General features: G+C 36.7%; 1 protein-coding gene across 4 annotated transcripts in view; it reads left to right on the forward strand.

Moving 5' to 3' along the window:
• The first annotated feature begins 302 nt into the window (after positions 1-302).
• LOC131077484 (ethylene-responsive transcription factor-like protein At4g13040) overlaps positions 303-19,579 on the forward strand; it is a 52,745-nt gene continuing 33,468 nt past the window's right edge. The window contains exons 1-5 of one of the 4 annotated variants that reach the window (XM_058014975.2): positions 303-445; positions 2,937-2,998; positions 3,696-3,832; positions 4,493-4,568; positions 5,228-5,408. In XM_058014975.2, the coding sequence (XP_057870958.1) occupies positions 2,956-2,998; positions 3,696-3,832; positions 4,493-4,568; positions 5,228-5,408 (437 nt within the window). In that variant the 5' untranslated portion in view covers positions 303-445; positions 2,937-2,955. Of the gene's footprint in view, positions 755-1,540; positions 1,663-2,936; positions 2,999-3,695; positions 3,833-4,492; positions 4,569-5,227; positions 5,409-19,579 lie in introns of those variants that run through there. The other 3 variants (XM_058014974.2, XM_058014977.2, XM_058014976.2) reach the window with 3 other exon arrangements.

The following is a 19,579-nucleotide window of genomic DNA, read 5'->3' on the forward strand; positions in this document are numbered from 1 at the left end:
GGGAAAAAGGGACAAAAGTAAAAATAAAAACCAGAAATAACCCACAGTTAAAAATGAGAAAAAACAAAGAAACAAGGGAAGAACAAGTCACGGTCAACTCCTCCTACATACACATTAAATCATCAAAAAATTCCGCGTTGAAAACACACATTATCTAGGCTGTGATTGGTCAAAATATTCCGATCGATGATCCATCATCACATGGTCATTCATGCAGGCATGCCCATTCGCCTCGTAACACCCGCCATATTTAGTGCTAATCTTCTGGGTTAATTAATTTGGAAAGAATTAACGTAAGTAGTCATCTATCTATCTATCTATCCACCCCCAAGTTAGACGGGCAGATATAGATAGACAGCAGAAGAGGCAGAAAGAAGAGCACATGAAGAAGAAGATATTAAAAAAGGTGGTAGAAGAAGAGAAGCACACAAGCAGGCAGGAAGAGGCAAGAGCTTTCACATGAGAGGGGATTTTGTTTTATATTTCCAGCTTCTTTTACAAGTCATTTTTATTGCCTATTTGTTTGCTTCCTTCTCCTTTCTTGTCTCTCTCGCGCTTTCTTTCTCTGTTGGTGAACCCTCGCCACCCTACGCTGAGTGTCGGAAAGGCTGAAAAGGTCCTCTGCGGGTTTCGATCCGGGGACTTGTGTGGATTAATGGAGCTGCCGCGGCTTTATTTGGATCGAGTTCCTCTATGTTAGCGGTATTTTCGGTGTCAGAGTTAGTCGGGGAGAGAAGAGGACGCGCAGGTGAAGGTAGGTACTTTACTTTAAATTAGCCCCCTTATTTGGCGCATTTATGCCAAAGTTGGCGGAACTGTGATTGCTTGTGCTGAAATTTGGTCAACTTTGAGCATTATCAGCTCTGCTGGTTCCTTAATTGGAAGTAGTTTGGTTTGGTTGCTTGCATCAGGGCGTCCTGTTTGTTTGCTCTAATCTAGTTATGTTCACGTCCGTGGGGGTCGGTGCCAATTGTGAGTCGGGCTTGTATGCTTTTGAATGACTGAATTTGTTACATAAAACGCGACATTTGTATCCCAAATCTGTGTTGGCTGTCGTAATGCTTGTAATGCTCACTTGGATAAGAGTGCTTACTTCAATTCAGGTGTTCTGCCACGGTCACATGACGGCGCTCAGGAAAAGACTTGAGTTAATTTAGGAAGGCTTCTGCTGGCATGGGTATGCCACCATAGAATCAAGATGGCACGCTCATATTGGGGAGCTTGAGTCACGGATTGTGTGCTCGTTTACAATCCACATGTTAAACGAGGATAGTTTTATTGAACCTTAGGATTTTTGTCATTTGAAATCTGGGTTGGCCTTGTTGACGGCTTAACTTAAGTGAATTTTTTTGAAACCCTCTGTTGGCACCACTGCCACCGCATTAACATTATTGGGAGTTGGTTGAATTAGTGTTTCGCAGGTGAACTGTCGAATGGGGGTTTCACATTGGGGGCGTTTTAGATGAATAAATAGGCACCTTTTCTATAAATTATTAAATTGTTTTCCCGTTTGCATCGCAAGTAACCTGGTTAGTGAGTCCTACTTTATTTCATAGTTGGGAGTCTTTTGTTTTGCTTTTGAAAACATGACCATTGATTTTTGCGAAGCCAGTGGCTGGTTTTCCCAGCTGGCGGAAACTTCTTCAAGGCTTACATTGCAAGGTCGGTATCTTTTTCTTTGTGTGTGCAAAATGTTGATGCCAAGCATAAACTTGGACTTATAGTACTCAGTTTCTATTTCTTCTCGTGGACAAACTTTTACCATAGGTATAGTTGTCAACTGATAAAAACTACATAAATAACTCCTTTATGTACTAATCAGTCAAATTAAATCTAAAAGGCTAAAAGATGGAACAGGCCATGCCATACTGTTAAAAATCTATAAGGGAGTGATATTACCTCTCCTGGTAAACAAGTTCCATGTTTCGCCTTCTTTAGAACCCATGGTTGAAACAAATCAGGAGGAAAGGAATCTAAGCCCTGAGATCTCATATTTGTAGAAATCTCCCTTTTAACCTCCTTCCAAGCAACCACCACCTTGATTTGTGATCTCTAAGCCCTTTATCATTGTCTTGTAAAATTCTCATCAAAACAAATGTAGAGCCTTAAAGCAAATTGTCACTAAATGATAATGGAATGACTAATATAATTCCAGTGTATTCCAAGTTTCTTTAGGGGTAAATTGTAAAAATTTGAAAGTTGAGGTTGAGAGAGAGAACATTGGCACACCCCAAGCTATGCATTCTAAATTCTTGTAAGATGCATTCTACTATTGCTTCAACTGAAGAAGATAAAATTCCTCCTCTCCACAAGAAAGGTGATCGCATGAAGGCTATAGGACAATAAAGAAATAAGCCTTGTTTACACTTATGTCAAGAAGGTCTGTTCATGGTCCAAGGGCTATATTATGTGTACAAGTTTCTCTGAATTTGGACATGTCCACACTGTTTGCAAATTGACATTTGGAAACTGAGCAAACCACTAGATCACACTTCATTTGTTGGAAACATATACTACCTTATGACACTTGATGTATTATATTTAATGCTAGAAAGTGAAATGAATTTCTACATGAATCACATTTCTATAGCAATCGATGAATTAGGAAAAATAACAGAAACAAACTAAGAATTAAAATTAAGGAAGCCTTTTTGTTGATATGTCTGCTGCTTGTTTCAATGCTTTTAGTTTTTGATAGACCGTTGTAACTGTAATTTAACATAGAAAATGAATAAAGTGTAGTGTCTATGTACTGAAAACTACCAATATACAGTTTGCATTAGTGAAATTGGTTTTGCTTGAGAGTTAAGTTATGGCAACTATGTTATCAAAGAAGAAACTAGTGGAATGTTTTAAATCATTGAATTTCTAGAATTTTCCTTCTGAACGGGGACTAAAAAAGTGCAGTATTACTAAAATATTTATTTGATTGTCAGGGAAATTAACAAATTAGCTATGGTGAGCATTCGGCGGCGCAAACTTTTGGGTTTATCACCAGGTACTTATAGCTTCAATGTAAATGTTGTTGCAAGAGTGTGAACCGCATAACATAACTGCCTTCTAGACTCGAAATCACATATTGCAAGAAGAGAGAAATCAAATCTGCAAGCATTTTGCATACAAGGGAAATTAAAAATTTGGAAATATTATTTCTTTAGTCATGTACATAATTCCAAGTTCTTAATTTCGTTTTTTTTTGTTAATAAAGATAAGGCAATCTCTACAAAGGTAAAATAAAATATATTCATGTAGCTTTGACAAATAACATAGTGCATCAAAAAACAGACAGTGGCAAAATTAAAATATGCACAGTGAAAAGAACTAAAGAAATGTGGAAATATGATCATAGGATTTACTACATTTATATATGTCAAGATGTTAGTTTTCCATTCTTGTCGTGCTTTGTTGGTTGACATATCTTATTACATCTGAATCTGGAAATATTTTATTGTGAGGAGATTTTGTCACCATTGTGGGCCTTGGCTGTACACCACCATAATTACCTTTATCATGTAGTTTCAGTCAGATATTTGTAATTTATTTTGTGCAACAGTTACATAATCACTACTTTCTTGCTGACATTGTTTTTATTCAAATGAAATTGACATGAGAAAGGTATCACTTACAAGCTCATTAGAGTGGCATTTGTTTTGATACAAACTATCTGAGAAAAAAATTTCCTGGTTACTTTTCAGGGACAAATGCATACCTAGTGCAAGTTGTGAGGTTGAATGAAAATGGTGAAGTGGCAGAACATTCCAATGAGAATCCTAAACCTCATTCTGCAACTACACAGTCAATGTTTTCATTTGATTTCAGTCGGCAGAAACAGGTAATATTTAAAAACTGTACTCAAAACCTGTCTGGATCTGTGCCATTTTCAGTTTGCATTTTTGTTTTTGCAGGTGGATTAGAACACTTGCTTGAATCAAGATTCTGAATGCATTCATATTGAACTGCCAACATTAATGTGTCTGCACTGAGATGTCATTATTTATTCAAAACCAATCAAATTGGCTACATAGAAACTAGTTTGTCATCATTTATGCACTGCTAATTGCACTTTAGGGAAGATTGAGCAATAATATAAGAAGATGAAACCATTGGTTGAAAAATTTTCGGAGTACTTGTGCAACTTTTCAGAATCCTGAAGATGATTTTTCATTTTGGCCATTCTTAGCAAAAGTTAGTAATAAAGAAAAAAAATTTGAAGTTTACACATCAAATTCTGTTCTGTTCGATGTTTTTAGATTTTTAATTGAAATTGAATTGCTTTGTTGGGGCTAATGTTTCTTCTATTATGTACTTGTATTTTGGCTTCTATTTTTGTGATTATAACTAGAAACATTTAAGTTGGGAAGAAACTTTCCTTTCTTTGTACATAAATACATTAATAGCCTTAATTAAATATGTACAATGCTTGTTGTAGTTGAGACATCTCAAATGGAAAGCTATAGTTCATCACTAATTTAATCATTGATCCGACGGGTAGGTTCTGGAGCCAAGCCTTGGATCATCAAATGTATCTGGATGCAGCTCATCAAAGGAACATAAATTACAAAGTTCAGGTCAGTAAATTTTTGTTTAGCGTTCACAGCACATATGGTTAAATGCTTTAGAATAATCAAAAAAATTATCATATGGCTCTTATTGAATTATAATCATTTCTACTGGAGCATTTATGGCATTGTTCAGTAATTGTATCTATGATAGAAAATGAGCCATCTTGTAGATGCTTCTTTCTGGCATTAGATTTGATAGCTTTCAGAAATCAGTCTACTAGCAAAATTTAATTGGTTCAAATTGCATTCTTGAGGTCCTTGTATCCATTCAACCTTCTCAAAAGTAAACTGCTGTGTTTGTAGATCACACAAACACTTTGTCCCAATATTAAATTTTAAATTTGATGAATTTTTCATTCAGTAAGTATTTATCTGGTAAACACAGATTTAGTATTTATTACATTCCAAGCTTTTAGTGACAAATAACTTGGAAAGACAGGCATCAACCCCAGCATATGAATCAAATACATTTCTGGCTCTTGGAGGAGAAATAAAATGCCGATTTCCATGATTTCTTATTGGTTAATATCATATGTGGCTATTCATGCCTCAAACCTAACAAAAACAAAGTGACTTAGTATTGCAAACGTTCATGGGTATATTGAGAAATCACTTCTTTCACAGAATTTATAGCAAACCTTTTGAGAGTTATTTTCATGCTGCAGGACATGAAATGAAACGGAGAAAACGTCAAAGGAGGAAGCAGTTTGATAATCAGGAGCCATGTTTGATGCGAGGTGTTTATTTCAAAAACATGAAATGGCAAGCAGCAATTAAGGTTGAAAAGAAACAAATTCATTTGGGAACAGTGGGATCACAAGAAGAAGCAGCTCATCTATATGACCGGTAAATGTTTCGTGACATCAATTCTCATAAGCTCCAACTTTAATGGCTTAAAAATACCCTACACATATTATATCTTATACCCTCCATCAAACCTACTTAAGTGGTCAATTTAAGCCAAGAATGTTCCTATTAGACAATTTCTTGCACATTATCAGAATACATAATCAATAAGGTCCTTACAATTTTTTCTTTTTTTCTTTTGTCTCAAGGATACAGAAAATGGGTAGAACAAGAATCTTTCAAATATGGTATAAAAAGGACTACTTGTAAACCAGTTCCTTGGTATGATGGGAATGTGATAGCATTTTATATCAATTTATTGTGAGAAAATAAAGTTTTTTGTTAACTATCCCAGGTTTTATGTGCTAAGTTACTGTGAGAATGAAAAAAGCGGAGTCTCTGTTATCGACTGCCATCCTTGTACGAGCAATGCCCATGGTGGAGACTGAAAAGAAGAATACATATGCATATGCATGTATTGCTGGCATGATTGTCACAATCCACCCAGATTTAAAAGGAAATAAATATGTGTTTGGAATTCATGCAAAAATCCTTGCGGCGAGGATCATAGTGTGTGACCATCATCAAATCGATCAGATACACGCTTAGTAATGCTTGTTATCAACATTCTACTACTAATCAGGATCACTAATTAATATGTCAGCTAACTCGCTATTAGCAGATTTAGTTCATGGCAGGATCTCAAGTTAACAATAACAACAAGGGTTGTAGCACAAAGGTCAGTAACTTACTTACTATGATAACCATGTCATATTGCCTTTTAAGGTTTTTGGGTATTTCAACCTAGTGGACTCTGCTATATGGAAACTCTAGCTGAGATTGCATCCACAGTTATTAAATAACCATATGTCACATCATCATAGAAAACAACACACTCATGTACCATAACCTAGTCTCTTTCCCTCAAAGCTTTTACATCCTTTGCCTCTGTTCCCTATGTCATGGATCCATATCTATTTTGGAATAGGAATGAGGCACAGCTAGAAGTCCCCAATCCGAGGAAACACTGCTGCAAAATCTTGAACGGGAAAATCAAGAGTTTTGAATCCTTTGGATGGAAATAGATTGTTCATTGGAGCTTGTTTTCATCAATTTTGTTCTCAATAATCAACTTTCTATTGCTCACTTGATCATAGGATCCCTCAACTGCTAGGGAGAGGTGCAGTCTAGATGGAAGCTTCATCTACTATGATTCCCATGTTATTGATCAAAACTGTCGTGTGTTGCATCTATGACTCTTCATCTCTGTAACTAGAAACTTTTTTAAAAATCTTTTTTCTGTGTGCATTTGGTCTTATGACTTTGCTATCACCATTCTATTTTGGATGCAATGCATCCTTGCTGTCATACTTCATTATCTGAGTCATAGTTGAAAAACCTGCAATTACTTTCCATACGAGTAATTTTGAGTCAATTTGAGCGGTGAGTAACTCACACTATTACTTGGGGCCCAGTAATGTGAAAAAAAATGGCACAAGTTGAACTTAAAATGCTCCAAACTTGCAGAGAAAACCACTGAAATTTGTGACTTTGGGTAAAAACTCTACTGACATTTTAAAAACGACCTTCATGGCCTTGTTGTCAAATTTCATGAGTGCTTTTTTGGTTGATGGGTTGCTTGACAGCTTGCTGTGTGTGCTGAGGCTTTGGTTGATGGGTTACAGTATAGAAATCGTGGATCTGTTTCTATTGTCCATACTGTTAGTGTTTATTTACTTGACCATTTTCTTCACTTGTGACCCATGGCATATGCTGATTTCCTATTTTATTCCAAGTAAGACAAATTGAAATGTGCTTATTACTCCTACCACAAGGAAGATATCATACTTCATCATTACTCCAAGTAAGACAAAATGAAACGTGCTTATTACTCCTACCACAAGACAGAAATTATACTAACAGAAATGGGTCACATTTTGATTATAACTAATGATGTATGTGAGTTTATTCTTTGGTTTGAGTGATATTTTTAAAATTTCATTAATATTTGATAGTAATGGTGTATTTGAATTTTTATTGATATCAAAACTTGAAGTTCAGATGCTTTGAACTTGTTTTTTTTATATAAGATGTGTATTGAAATTTAATTTTGTTATATATACAAAGGAAATCAGTAATATGCTCCATAAATTCAATAATATACATGTTTTTTCAGAATATTTAAAAAACATATATTTTTTAATTTTAGATAAATTTGCTGAGCTATTGCTGATTATTTTCCTAGTTTTTGCTGAGTCTTGAGTTTTTGATTTTTTTGGGCCAGCCGAGTTATTGCTGAGTCCAAGTTTTTCAACTTTGATCTGAGTTACAAGTTTCTCAAGTTTGCAGCTTCATATGTCTATGGGAAGTGATGCTTTGCATCCCTATATATACCATTCCCTCATCAATCTGCTCTTGAAGTGAAGAAGCGTAGATAGAGTAACAAAATCACACTGCCCATTTAGATGACTCAATTCTATTTCTCTTTGGAATCTTTTGAATAACTTTTGTCTTTGAGCTCTATAATAACCTAGTTTGCATCTTCAAATGCCTTGTTGGTAACAAAGCTTTGTATCTCTATATAAATGTCTCCTCATCAATCCCCAAGCATTTTTATGAAGTGAAGAAGCATACATTAAGTAAACAAATCATGTACTCCGTATGGCAGACCAAAAAACTGTAAATTGTCTTTTGGGGCTTTCAGTAACAATTGAATTTGATCTCTATCAGAAATTGAACTGAGGACAATTTTGAACAGACGTCTATGGTGGTATTTGTACAAAATCTTCATAGACCACTGTTTAAATATTTTCTATTAGAGAGTCATATGTAAAGTCACCTTGAATTTGAGAACTCAAATTGGGGACATCTTCCTTGCCCTATTGGCATCTAAGAATTTGCACAACACTGCCCAGTTTTGGCCTGATGTATTTTGAAGAAGAAGAAAAATTCTCTCCAACACCCTAAACCTTTGTTTGATACTCAACAATCCTTATCATATACAGTTTTTATATTGGAGTACTCCTATTGAAGATTTCTTCCTTATTTTGGAGGATGTTCTTTTGTTATAAGGTTTCCTTGGTGAAAAAAATAGAGGGAAAAATGTTTCTTTTTCTAGGATATGACTTTACATGAAGTAGGGTCATAAAGGTTGCTTTATTTTTCAAGGTCAGTTTTTTCCCAAGACTGAAGGTGATTTGTAGAGTCCCTTATTGGGTTTATGAAGATTAAAAATCAAAGGTGTCTTTCTGCATTGTAGGCGGATTGATATGGAATAAACAAGAAAATGACTAGCAAAAAAGAGATTTAATTCTACCAATGAGACAAAAGTCTCTGTAGTCAGAGAACAAATTCTAAGCAAAGACAATATTCTCTGCAGACAAGCTGCAAAATTTCATTATTCCAATATGCCTTCATGAAGAGAAGGCTACAAATTTATAGGCACTAATATGCCTAAAATAAAGGATATGGAAATATTTTCCAGATCTCACCATGAGATGGAAAATAAAACATATATATTTTGTTATTCCATATCTCAACGTGAGATGTCTGATGGACAATACGAACCAAATAACAAATAAATTAACAATTTACTAATATTTGCTAACTTCCTAACAGCTAGGAACTAACATATTACTTTTCACTTTTAACTTAATCTTTGACATTTACATAGGATTAAAACTAATAAAAATACTACTAAGCTAATAACTTATATATATCCTATGCATACCCTATGAATCCTCATCATTCCTCCCAACAATATTGGCATTGGACTCCAATGCTCGCAAAAGAGAAGGAAACTCTTGAGAGAGTTGATGGTGAGAGATCCAACGAGCTTGATGCAGTAGCTGACCTTGCTTTGCAACAAGGTAGGAAGTGGTGGAACCATGTCGTGTCTGAGGAGTCTTTGTATCAAAAACTCTTATAAGAATCAAGCGGAAGCTGAAAATTAGGAACAACATCTGCAGGATGGTTGACAGGAGACTCAGTCTCAAGTGTTGACTCATAGTAATACTTGAGAAGATAAACATTGACAACATCATGGATACCCAACTGAGCTGGAAGATCAAGTCAGAAAGCATTCTTGGACACCTTTTGAAGAATAGTGTAAGGCCCATAACGAAGTGGCTTGACCTTGCTACGTGCTTTCTCTTGGGAATGACGTTTGTCCAAGTATAGCCAAACTTTATCCCCAACTTGAAAAGTATGAGGGACACGATGACAATCCATAAGTTGTTTTTGCTTTTCTTGAGTCTTTTGAAGAATTTGAACTACTTTGGATTGAAGATTTTGCAAATGTAGAATGAAGACTTGGGCCTTATCTTGCTCTTTCTGAATATGCATTGTGGCTGGAGATGGCAAGGATAAGGGCAACTCATACGGAGCCAAAGACTGAAAACCAAGACATACCTCAAAAGGTGAGTGACCTGTAGATGAGTGAATTGCTCAGTTGTATGCATGCTCTATGTGGGTTAGGCTCAAATCCCACTTGGCGGGAGAGCTATGGTGATAAATCCTCAAACTCTGTATAAGAGTTCGATTCACAACTTCAGTTTGACCGTTTGACTGAGGATGAAAAGCAGTGGAGAAGTTAAGGGAAACTCCCAAAATCTTCCACAAAGATCGCTAGAAATGACCCACAAAACGTGAGTCACAATCATAAATAATGCTAGTTGGTAAACCAAAAGATCTCCAAACAGAGTCAAATAAGAGGGGCTAAGTCATGTGCAGAACTTGTCTTGCGGCATGGAATGAACTTAGCCATCTTGTTGAATCGATCAACAACCACAAAAACACAATCACGATGACGAACAGTTAATGGAAAGCCACTAACCAAATCCATGGAAATGCTCTCCCAAGGACGAGAAGGAATAGTAAAGGAATACTCAAGCCCATTTTTCTGTTGGTTGGTTTGGAGCGGCAACAAATTGCACATCTCTTGAGGAAATGTAGAACATCCTGCTCCATATGAGGCCAATAGAAGAATCGCTGCAAATGATGAAGTGTTTTTTGTTTGCCAAAATGACCACCATAAAGAGTAGAATGTGCCTCCTTGAGAAGTGAAGATCGATGATCTCGAGGAACACAATTTTTTTCCAACTTGTAGAGTAACCCTTCCTTGATATGAAAATCTTGAAAAGTTGTTAAATTGGAAGTTGAAGGGTTCTGAAGACTTGTGTAGGTGACACCAAAATCAGGATCCTAAGCATATTGAGAAGACCATGTCTGAAATCCCAAATGAGAAGTGGTCACTATAGTTAAAGCATGTGCTGTAGGAGGCCGACTCAAACAATCTGCAACATTGTTGGTGCTCCCCTTCTTATACTTGATGACCAAGTGAAATTGTTGTAAATATGAAGTCCACTTCATATGCCTTGCCTCTTCAATTTTATTCTAAGATTGAAGAAATTGTAGAGGCAAGTGATTAGTGTGAACAACTGTTTCTTTTCCCAAAAGGTAATGCCTCTAATATTTGATGGCTTGGATGAATGCATATAATTCCTTATCATATGTGGAGTAGTTCCTTTTGGCAGTAGAAAAGGTTTTTGAATGATAAGCCACAGGGTGTCCATTTTGCTTTAGCGCAGCTCCAAGTGCATACTGGGAAGCATCTGTCTCAATCTCAAAAGGTTGTGAGAGATCTGGTAGAACAAGAACAGGTGTTGAACACAATTTCTTTTTCAAGGTGTTGAAAGCATGAGAGTGAATTTTTGTCCACTTGAATGCAACATTGGTCTTTGTCAATTGGTGCAAAGGTGATGCAATGTTTGAGTAGTGTAGAATATACTTGCGGTAGAAGTTGGCAAGACCAAGAAAACTCCTCAATTTAGTAAGATTTGAAGGAGTAGGCCACTTTTGAAGAACTTCCACTTTTGCAGGATCTACTTGAATACCACGTGCATCAATGACATACCCAAGATAGAAAATGGATGTCTGACCAAAAGAACACTTGGAAAAGTTGGCATACAAACCGTTCCGCTGAAGAGTGCGAAGAACATGTTCTAAATGCTGAAGATGAACTTTCCAAGTGTTAGAAAAGACAAGAATATCATCTAAGTAGATGATAACAAATTTATCCAAACAATCACAAAAAACCTCATGCATCAATCGCATGAATGTGGCAGGAGTATTGGTGAGGCCAAATGGCATCACAAGCCACTCAAAAAGACCCTTTTTGGTCTTGAAAGCTGTCTTCCATGTGTCCTTTGACTTGATGATACCCACTTTTCAGATCAATCTTAGAGAAGAATTTGGCACCTTGAAGCTGATCCAAAAGGTCATCAATGAGGGGAAGTGGATATCGGTTTTTTATGGTGATCTTATTTAATGCCTAAAAATCAATACAAAGACGCCAAGTACCATCTTTCTTGAGCACCAATTTGGTGAAGCGCAAGGGGATGTACTTGGTTTAATGAAACCTCTAGACAATAAATCTTGAATTTGTCTTTTTATCTCATGACTTTGAAGAATTGATTGTCGATACAATGGGGCATTAGGAAGAGACGCAACAGGGACAATATCAATAGAGTGATTGATTGCTTGTTTTGGGGGAAGTGTCTTAGGCTCCTGAAACACGTGAATATTCTTGCAACAATTTTTCCAAACTAGCATGTGGCTTAGACATAATGAAAGTTTCCTTAGAATTGTCAGATTGTGGCCTTATGAAAATTAAGGCAAGCTCTTTTGCTTGATTGATAGCTTTTCTTGCCTGTTTGCAACTAAGTACTAGATTGTTAGTGCTCTTAGTACATTTTATTTGGTATGTCTTATGATTTTGTTGCAGTGTATACGTGTTATTATAGGCATCATAGTGAGCTTTCCTATCATACTGATAGGGCTTACTTAACAACAAACCACAACAGTCCATGTTGTTCACATCACAAGTGACCTTATCAATGAATTTGGGACCAAAAGCAAAAGACACGGTGCATGTGTGTGTGATATGTGAGGACGAATCACTATCCTTCCATCCAAGTGAATATGGATGAGGATGTGGATCCATCAGCAAATGAAGTTTTTCGACAATGGACTTCACAATCAAATTTTTTTGCGAGCCATTATCGATGATACGATCCACAGAAAAATCATGTGTCAGGTGAGCACGGGTTACAAACAAATTGTCACGTCCCCCTGAGCTAGAATGATAGTTCATTAAGGTGATCTTATTGAGTCTACCTTTTAACTCATCACAATTCCTATCATCACCAGAAGTCTTGATGGGAATATTTTTCCTTTCCTCATCATGAGACTGTACAATTAGATTCTTCTTCTTCAACTTAAAGCATTTGGACTTTTCATGTCCCTTCTTTTTACAATAAGTACAAAACTTAGGTTTCTTAGTATCAGAAGGAGGAGACTGAAAAGAAGAGGAAGGAGAAGAACTTTTATCTTTGGAAATTTTTTGTTGTGGCCGAGAACTCGAAGCTTTTGAAGGACCTGCAGAAAATGAAGGCTGAGATACACGAGATTGGGCGGCAAGCTTTCTTCTGCCAATTGTGCTTGGTTGAATGCAACATCAAGTGTTTCTAGGGTAGTATATTTCAACTCCCTAAACAAATGTTATTGTAAACCACTCTTGAACTTGAGAATTAGAGCACCAGCTGGTTCTTGCACTCGGAGGAGTATTCTTAGTCGATTGAACTGATAGATATAATCTTGGACTGACATTTGTCGCCCTTTTCGCAAGCAAAGCCTTTTGATGTGGAATTCCTACTCATAGTTTGAAGGATAGAATGTATCCTTTAAGGCCGTGACAAGTTGATTACATGTGGTGATAGGGTCTTGAGCATATTGCCACTCAGTGACCAAAACCTTAGCGACATCAGAGAGCTTCAATTTGGCAAAAGGAACCTTATCAACATCGACAGTCTCATTATAGGCAAACCATGTCTCCATGTCAAGGATCCAAGTTTGGAGCACATCAGGATCTTGAGATCCATCATAGATTTTGACTTCACATTTGGCTGAAGGTAGGTGACTTTCAGGAATAGGAAGCTGTTGAATTGCTATATCATTGACTTTATCAGTCAATGTGGTTATCACATTGGCAAGTTCAACAACTCGCTCAACCAAATTAGCGGCCATATTATTGCAAGTTAAAGCCAGTGATATGTTTTACACCTCCCAACAAAAACAATGGACCAACAACGAGATTCAACACTCTACTAGTCTTGGGTTTGACAAAAACAAATCAAGAAATCCTTTAGAGCTTGAAGTGGAACCTCTTTAGAGGGATGCTTGGGACTCCTCCAAACATAATTTGGCAAACTTCGAAATTAAAATTACAAGTAAATCACAATCTACAAATTAATACTCTCCCAACAAACTTTGAAATATTCACTTTTTTAATCATTTGGGAGAACTATGCACAATTTTAATTAAATAAAGAATATAAATTCTTTATTTTCCAAAGAAAAACCATGAAAAATGAGCAAAACCACGTTTTGATACTCAAAACCACCAACAAACTGCCCTAGCATGTGAATTTAGCAGCTACAGCAGCAATCTTAAAACTGCAATAACTTTCTCGTTTCTTAATGAAATTCAGAACCGTAAAATGTTCCGGAAAGCTAAGAACAAGCTCTTATCCACCCAGAAAATCATTTTTCAAAATAATTTTTGTGTAAAAATCTGTGAATGAAAGAACAGCACGGCTTTCAAAGCAAAAAAACACAAAAAGCTGAAAGTAAAGTGCTTACTTTTTCAAACAAACTTCTCCAGTCGCTTTTGGATGGATAATTCTTCTCAAATGAGTGCAAAAGCTTCAAAAATCTTCTCCTTTTGTTGAGAGATTCTAAACTGAATTTTTGTTTTGATAAAATGGATTTGGAATGACAAATTCAAACCCAAAGACTAGAGAATGCTCTGATACCAACTGATATGGAATAAACAAGAAAATGACCAGCAAAACAGAGATTTAATTCTACCAATGAGACAATATTCTCTGCAAACAAGCTGCAAAATTTCATTATTCCAATATGCCTTCGTGAAGAGAAGGCTACAAATTTATAGGCACTAATATGCCTAAAATAAAGGATATGGAAATATTTTCCAGATCTCAACATGAGATGGAAAATAAAACATATATATTTTGTTATTCCATATGTCAACCTGAGACGGACAATACTAACCAAATAACAAATAAATTAACAATTTACTAATATATGCTAACTTCCTAACAGCTAGGAACTAACATATTACTTTTACTTTTCACTTTTCACTTTTGACTTTATTTTTGACATTTACATAGGATTAAAACTAATAAAAATAATACTAAGCTAATAACATATATATATCCTATGCATACCCTATGAATCCTCATCACGGATCTAACTATTGTCATGTTACCTTGGGGGTCATAGGGAAACAACTTGTAGTCATTGATTGTGTTTGCCTTTTAAAGTATATATTTGAGTCAAAAGGGAATTCATCTACAGATAATGGAGAATCGTAAGATTAGATCACCTGAGAGCTTTGAGCCCATAGAAAGATTAGTATTAAAAAAGGACTCCATTAGAAATTAGTATTAGATACAATCTTGATGATCTGTGAACAACTGGTTTGGCAAACCTAGTGATGCACCGGTTATGAATTTTCCTAAGTTAGCTATAAAACTGCAACTCTCGGCATACACTGCTGTAGTTGCTAATCAACTTGCAGCAGCATAAACAGTCATAGAAGCACAAGACAAACAACACTTAAGCCTTAATGTTTTTTTTACCTCCAGCTGACCTTTTGCTCATTGCATGCATGAAACTCTGTTTCAAACTTTGCTTGAAAATCAGATTTGCTTGAGCACACAGATCAAAAAATGCATCAAACTTTTTACCTCTGGTTTGCATCTTGAGATGGAGTAGCCTGATGAGCACCTTTTCACTTGGACTTCCTCCAGTCACCAAAACAACACCCTTGTTCAACATAGGATAAGAAAGGTGCTCATTAACAACAAAGTCTCCACTTATCTCTTTTTCTTCCTGCATGTAGATGATGATCTTGTCTTTCTTCATCCTCCTCCAAGAAGGTACCAAGTCAGGATGCAAATGCCAACAACTCCCCTCTTCATGTCTATCTCTAATAAGTGTATCAAATCTTATTTTTCCTTTTCTGTTTGCCTTTGAAAGGGAAGTAAAATTCTGCTTGTCTTTGCCCGCTGGATTCTTCTTACCACCACACTGCTGCTTATCACCCTTGTTTCAAGTGAACGGATCCCTCTGTTCATCGAACACAAGGTAATGTTCTTGGGCATATGCCTCATCAATATTTTGGGGTTTGGCAATGAGAACTACACTTTGTATAGTTAAGCAAACTGCGCACATGCTTAATCAGCATCTGATGTTCCATAATGTCCTTACCAAGCTGTACCTCTTTTTTATTGAATTTGTTCATATAAGCTTTTATGTTCTGTCCTTGTTATTGCATCAAACGATGCCATTGCATCACCCACTCTTCTTCATGACAGATGGGGTAAAATTGCTTCGGTAACAGTGATTTGATGTCTTCTCACTTTGACACTAGTGCAACTTTTTGAATCTCCAAGGAATGTGCATAACTCTCATACCACATATGAGCATGCCTGGCAAGTTTTAGCCTCACAAAAGATATTTGTTGTTTTGGAGATAGATGGTGCAAAGCCAAACTGAAATTTATTTCCATTTGGAACACCCATTGGTTTTTTGTACTTATTTCTCCATCATATGGTTGAATATCAATTTTGCTCTCCACCTAAAAGAACTCATCAGGTTTTGGAGTGACTTATTTCTCAACATTGCTCTCTCAGATTCACCTTCATCTTGGTGCACCCTCGTAACATCCATTCTTGCTATCAAACAGAGCATCATACTTCCTAGTCTATCTAGCTTTCTCTCAACCACAAATATCTTTGTGACGTCCACTTTCAACTAGAATCTTGCTTCTCCATCTTCTCTTTCCATTCTTGCCGACCTCACCCTTCTTAACCACTCTCTGGTTTCAAGTTTAGGCTCAACAGATACAAGTGTTTCACTGCAATCGGGTTTTCGAGTGTCTTATTGCTCAACATTTGCTTTCTCAGATTCACTGTAATCTTGGTCCACCCTTCTACAATCCATTCGCGCTATCAAGATGAGCAGCATACGTTCTAGCCTATCTAGCTTTACCTCAACCACATAATTATATTGGCCACATCCACTTTCAACTAGAATCTTGCTTCTCCATCTTCTCTTTCCATTCTTGCTGACCTCACCCTCCTTAACCGCTCCCTTGATTCAATCTTAGGCTCAAAAGACACAAGACTTCCACTGCAATCAGGTTTTTGAGTGTCTTCTTGCTCAACACTCACTTTCTCAGATTCATCTTCATCTTGGTTCACCCTTCTGCTATCCATTCTTGCTATCAAGGAGAACATCATACTTTCTAGCCTATCTAGCTTTCCCTCAACCACAAATATATTGGCCACATCCACTTTCACTAGAATCTTGCTTCTCCATCTTCTCTTTCCATTTTTTCTGACCTCACCCTTTTTAATCAGTATCTTGATTCAATTTTAGGCTCAAAAGACTGAAGACTAACCTGCAACTGGCTGATGTTGGATACAAGCCAATAAGATCATAGAGTAGCAATATCGGGTTATACAAACCCACTTTGATACCATGTGATCTGCAAACCACTGGTTTATAACCCTAGTGATGCACTGGTTATTGATTTTCTTAAGCTAGCTCTAAAACTGTGACTCTCAGCATACACTGCTCTAATGGTTAATCGACTTGCAGCAGCGTAAACATTTGAATAAACAGAAAGGATTCAAACAGATAAATAGAAATGAAGCAGGCAAATAAACAAGGCACATAATATGCAATAACACATAACACGGATCTTTAGCTAGAGAAAACCCAAAAGGGCTGGTTATTATACCATTCCAATGGTTATTTCAGAGCTTTTCAACATTTGTACAGTCTCCTCTGTCTCCACTCTGCTCTCACCACAAATTCAAGCCTTGTACACCTGCTGCCCTCTTGAATATAGCAATGAGAGTCTTTCTCAAGCGAGTCAACCTCGTCAATTGCTTCATTTTCTGCCCTAAATTCTCCCCCAACTGCACCTAGGCATGTAAGAGAAACTGTTGCCCTGAATGGCAATGGTTGCCTATAGCGACTGCCAAAAGGGAAATAAATTATTATGATTCCAAGAAAAGAAACAACCAGGTAGAAGACAAAATGGCCACTGCCCTAGTTGACACTACTAACAATAAAAGAGTCAAATGTGGTGAGTACAAAACATAAAATTGTTTTCTTAAGAGACAAATTTGTTCCTCTATATCTTTCTGCCCTAAACGACCCTCCAATTGCTGCTATTTGCCCAGAACTGATCTTCAACAAGTTTATATCTGGATATTAACTCCGCACACATCATAATGATGTTTTGAGCCATCACCAAATGCCTATCGAACCAATTTCCTAACACACGCTTGCTATCCATTCTTTCCCGTGCTCCCAACATTGCTAAAAGCTATATGAAACAACCACAACAATGATTCCAACAGAAGAAAGACGAGCAAGCGACTTGCACAAGGTCATGAACAACTCGCTCAATGAACCTTTGTGATTTGCAGCAGGGAAAAAAACTTGTAGCATGTTATCGATCACCTGCAACAGCTCAACAAACACTTGGAATATTGTTGCCAGTGACCTACACCTTGCTGCAAGTGTACTTACAACATGTGCCTTATTGTGGAACATTCTTGTTTTGAACACTAAAACCAAAATTTGGATCACTTGGAGTGGAGAAGAAATCAATCCAAAAACAAAATCAAGCCAATAAAATTCAAGAGTAGTTTGGAGGGTAGAACTTATCTTTCTCTCATTTGATAATGGGAATGAATGTACCCCTTGCATTCCACCAAGGACAAGATGCTACTGCCTGTAACTTAATAATAATTCTGATCTGAACTGATCTGATCGTTGGCTATCTTCCTGGATGCTTTGAATCCTCTTTATTTCATTGATTGGAATTATATATTCCGATCATTCCTTAAAGTATGCAAATAATGGTGTTGAACCTGATTGTTATCTATAATCTGTGCAACCCTGAACGTACTACTGAAGCAGACCCAAATATGAATATAAGTGAAACCCACAATATTCCATGTTTGTAGAATGTGTTGAACTTGCATCTTATACCCCTTCAATCTGAAAGGCAGCATCTTTTGGATTCGATGAGTCATCCCTATTCATAACCGACTTCTTCATAATTATCGATTTGCTTGACCAAGGAATCATAATCGTTGTTCTCACTAGTTCTTGTGACCACCCCCTATAATACATGTCTTTTCATAGCATACTCCGTAATGCTCAATGTGCTATGCCTTAACAACGATTCTTTGCTTTCTCAATTATCGCTGACTAATCATGTGATTAGCATTGTCTCTTCATTTATTTCCCCCATCTGAATACGTATATCACATCATTGATATATGTATCACATTTCTTGCTGTTGACGGTACGACTACCTCATGGATGCACCAGGGGCTCATTGTTTGACCATCAACCTTCTCCAAATTGGTTGTTCCTCTGTACGTGCGATACTAAGACCATTCGAAAAGTATTAAGAGATCGCTGCATTGTATTTTGGTCATTGCTCGATTATAACAATATCACCTTTATTGTTGTTCTGCATTTCCTTTTGTAAATCGATCCCTCCATGTTATTCATCGTTGTTTTGGTCTTCCATGGTTTAATGACACCTACGAAACACGATGCTTGGTGTCTATGAGTTCTATCGGAAGTATCCTTTGCTTTAGAGTCTTTTACGCCATTAATGTACTTTGTCAATGTGCGGAGGAGATACCGGCTCAATGCCACCACCTCTCATATGCTCGTCTTCGTTCATGGGTTCATTTCTCGTAATTATGTTGCTCCATAGATATGTTGTGTTGGACTACATATCGAATAGCAAAGGGGATATATCATTTGATCAACAATATAGTTGCCGGATTAGTATAATGCCGAATTAGCTGGTTGAGTCGTTATATTGATTTTTATAAACTCATCCTTTGTAAATAGAAACAACTATCTTCAAACATTGATGCACATAATGAACCCCAAGCTGCGTAATGGTTATTATGGAAACCTCAGGGGAATCGTGCTTGAATCATGACCACCAAATATAACACATGACGCCTACGGTTACAATAGCAC

This window comes from Cryptomeria japonica, chromosome 10, assembly GCF_030272615.1.
Source record: "Cryptomeria japonica chromosome 10, Sugi_1.0, whole genome shotgun sequence".
NCBI classification, from domain to species: Eukaryota; Viridiplantae; Streptophyta; class Pinopsida; order Cupressales; family Cupressaceae; genus Cryptomeria; species Cryptomeria japonica.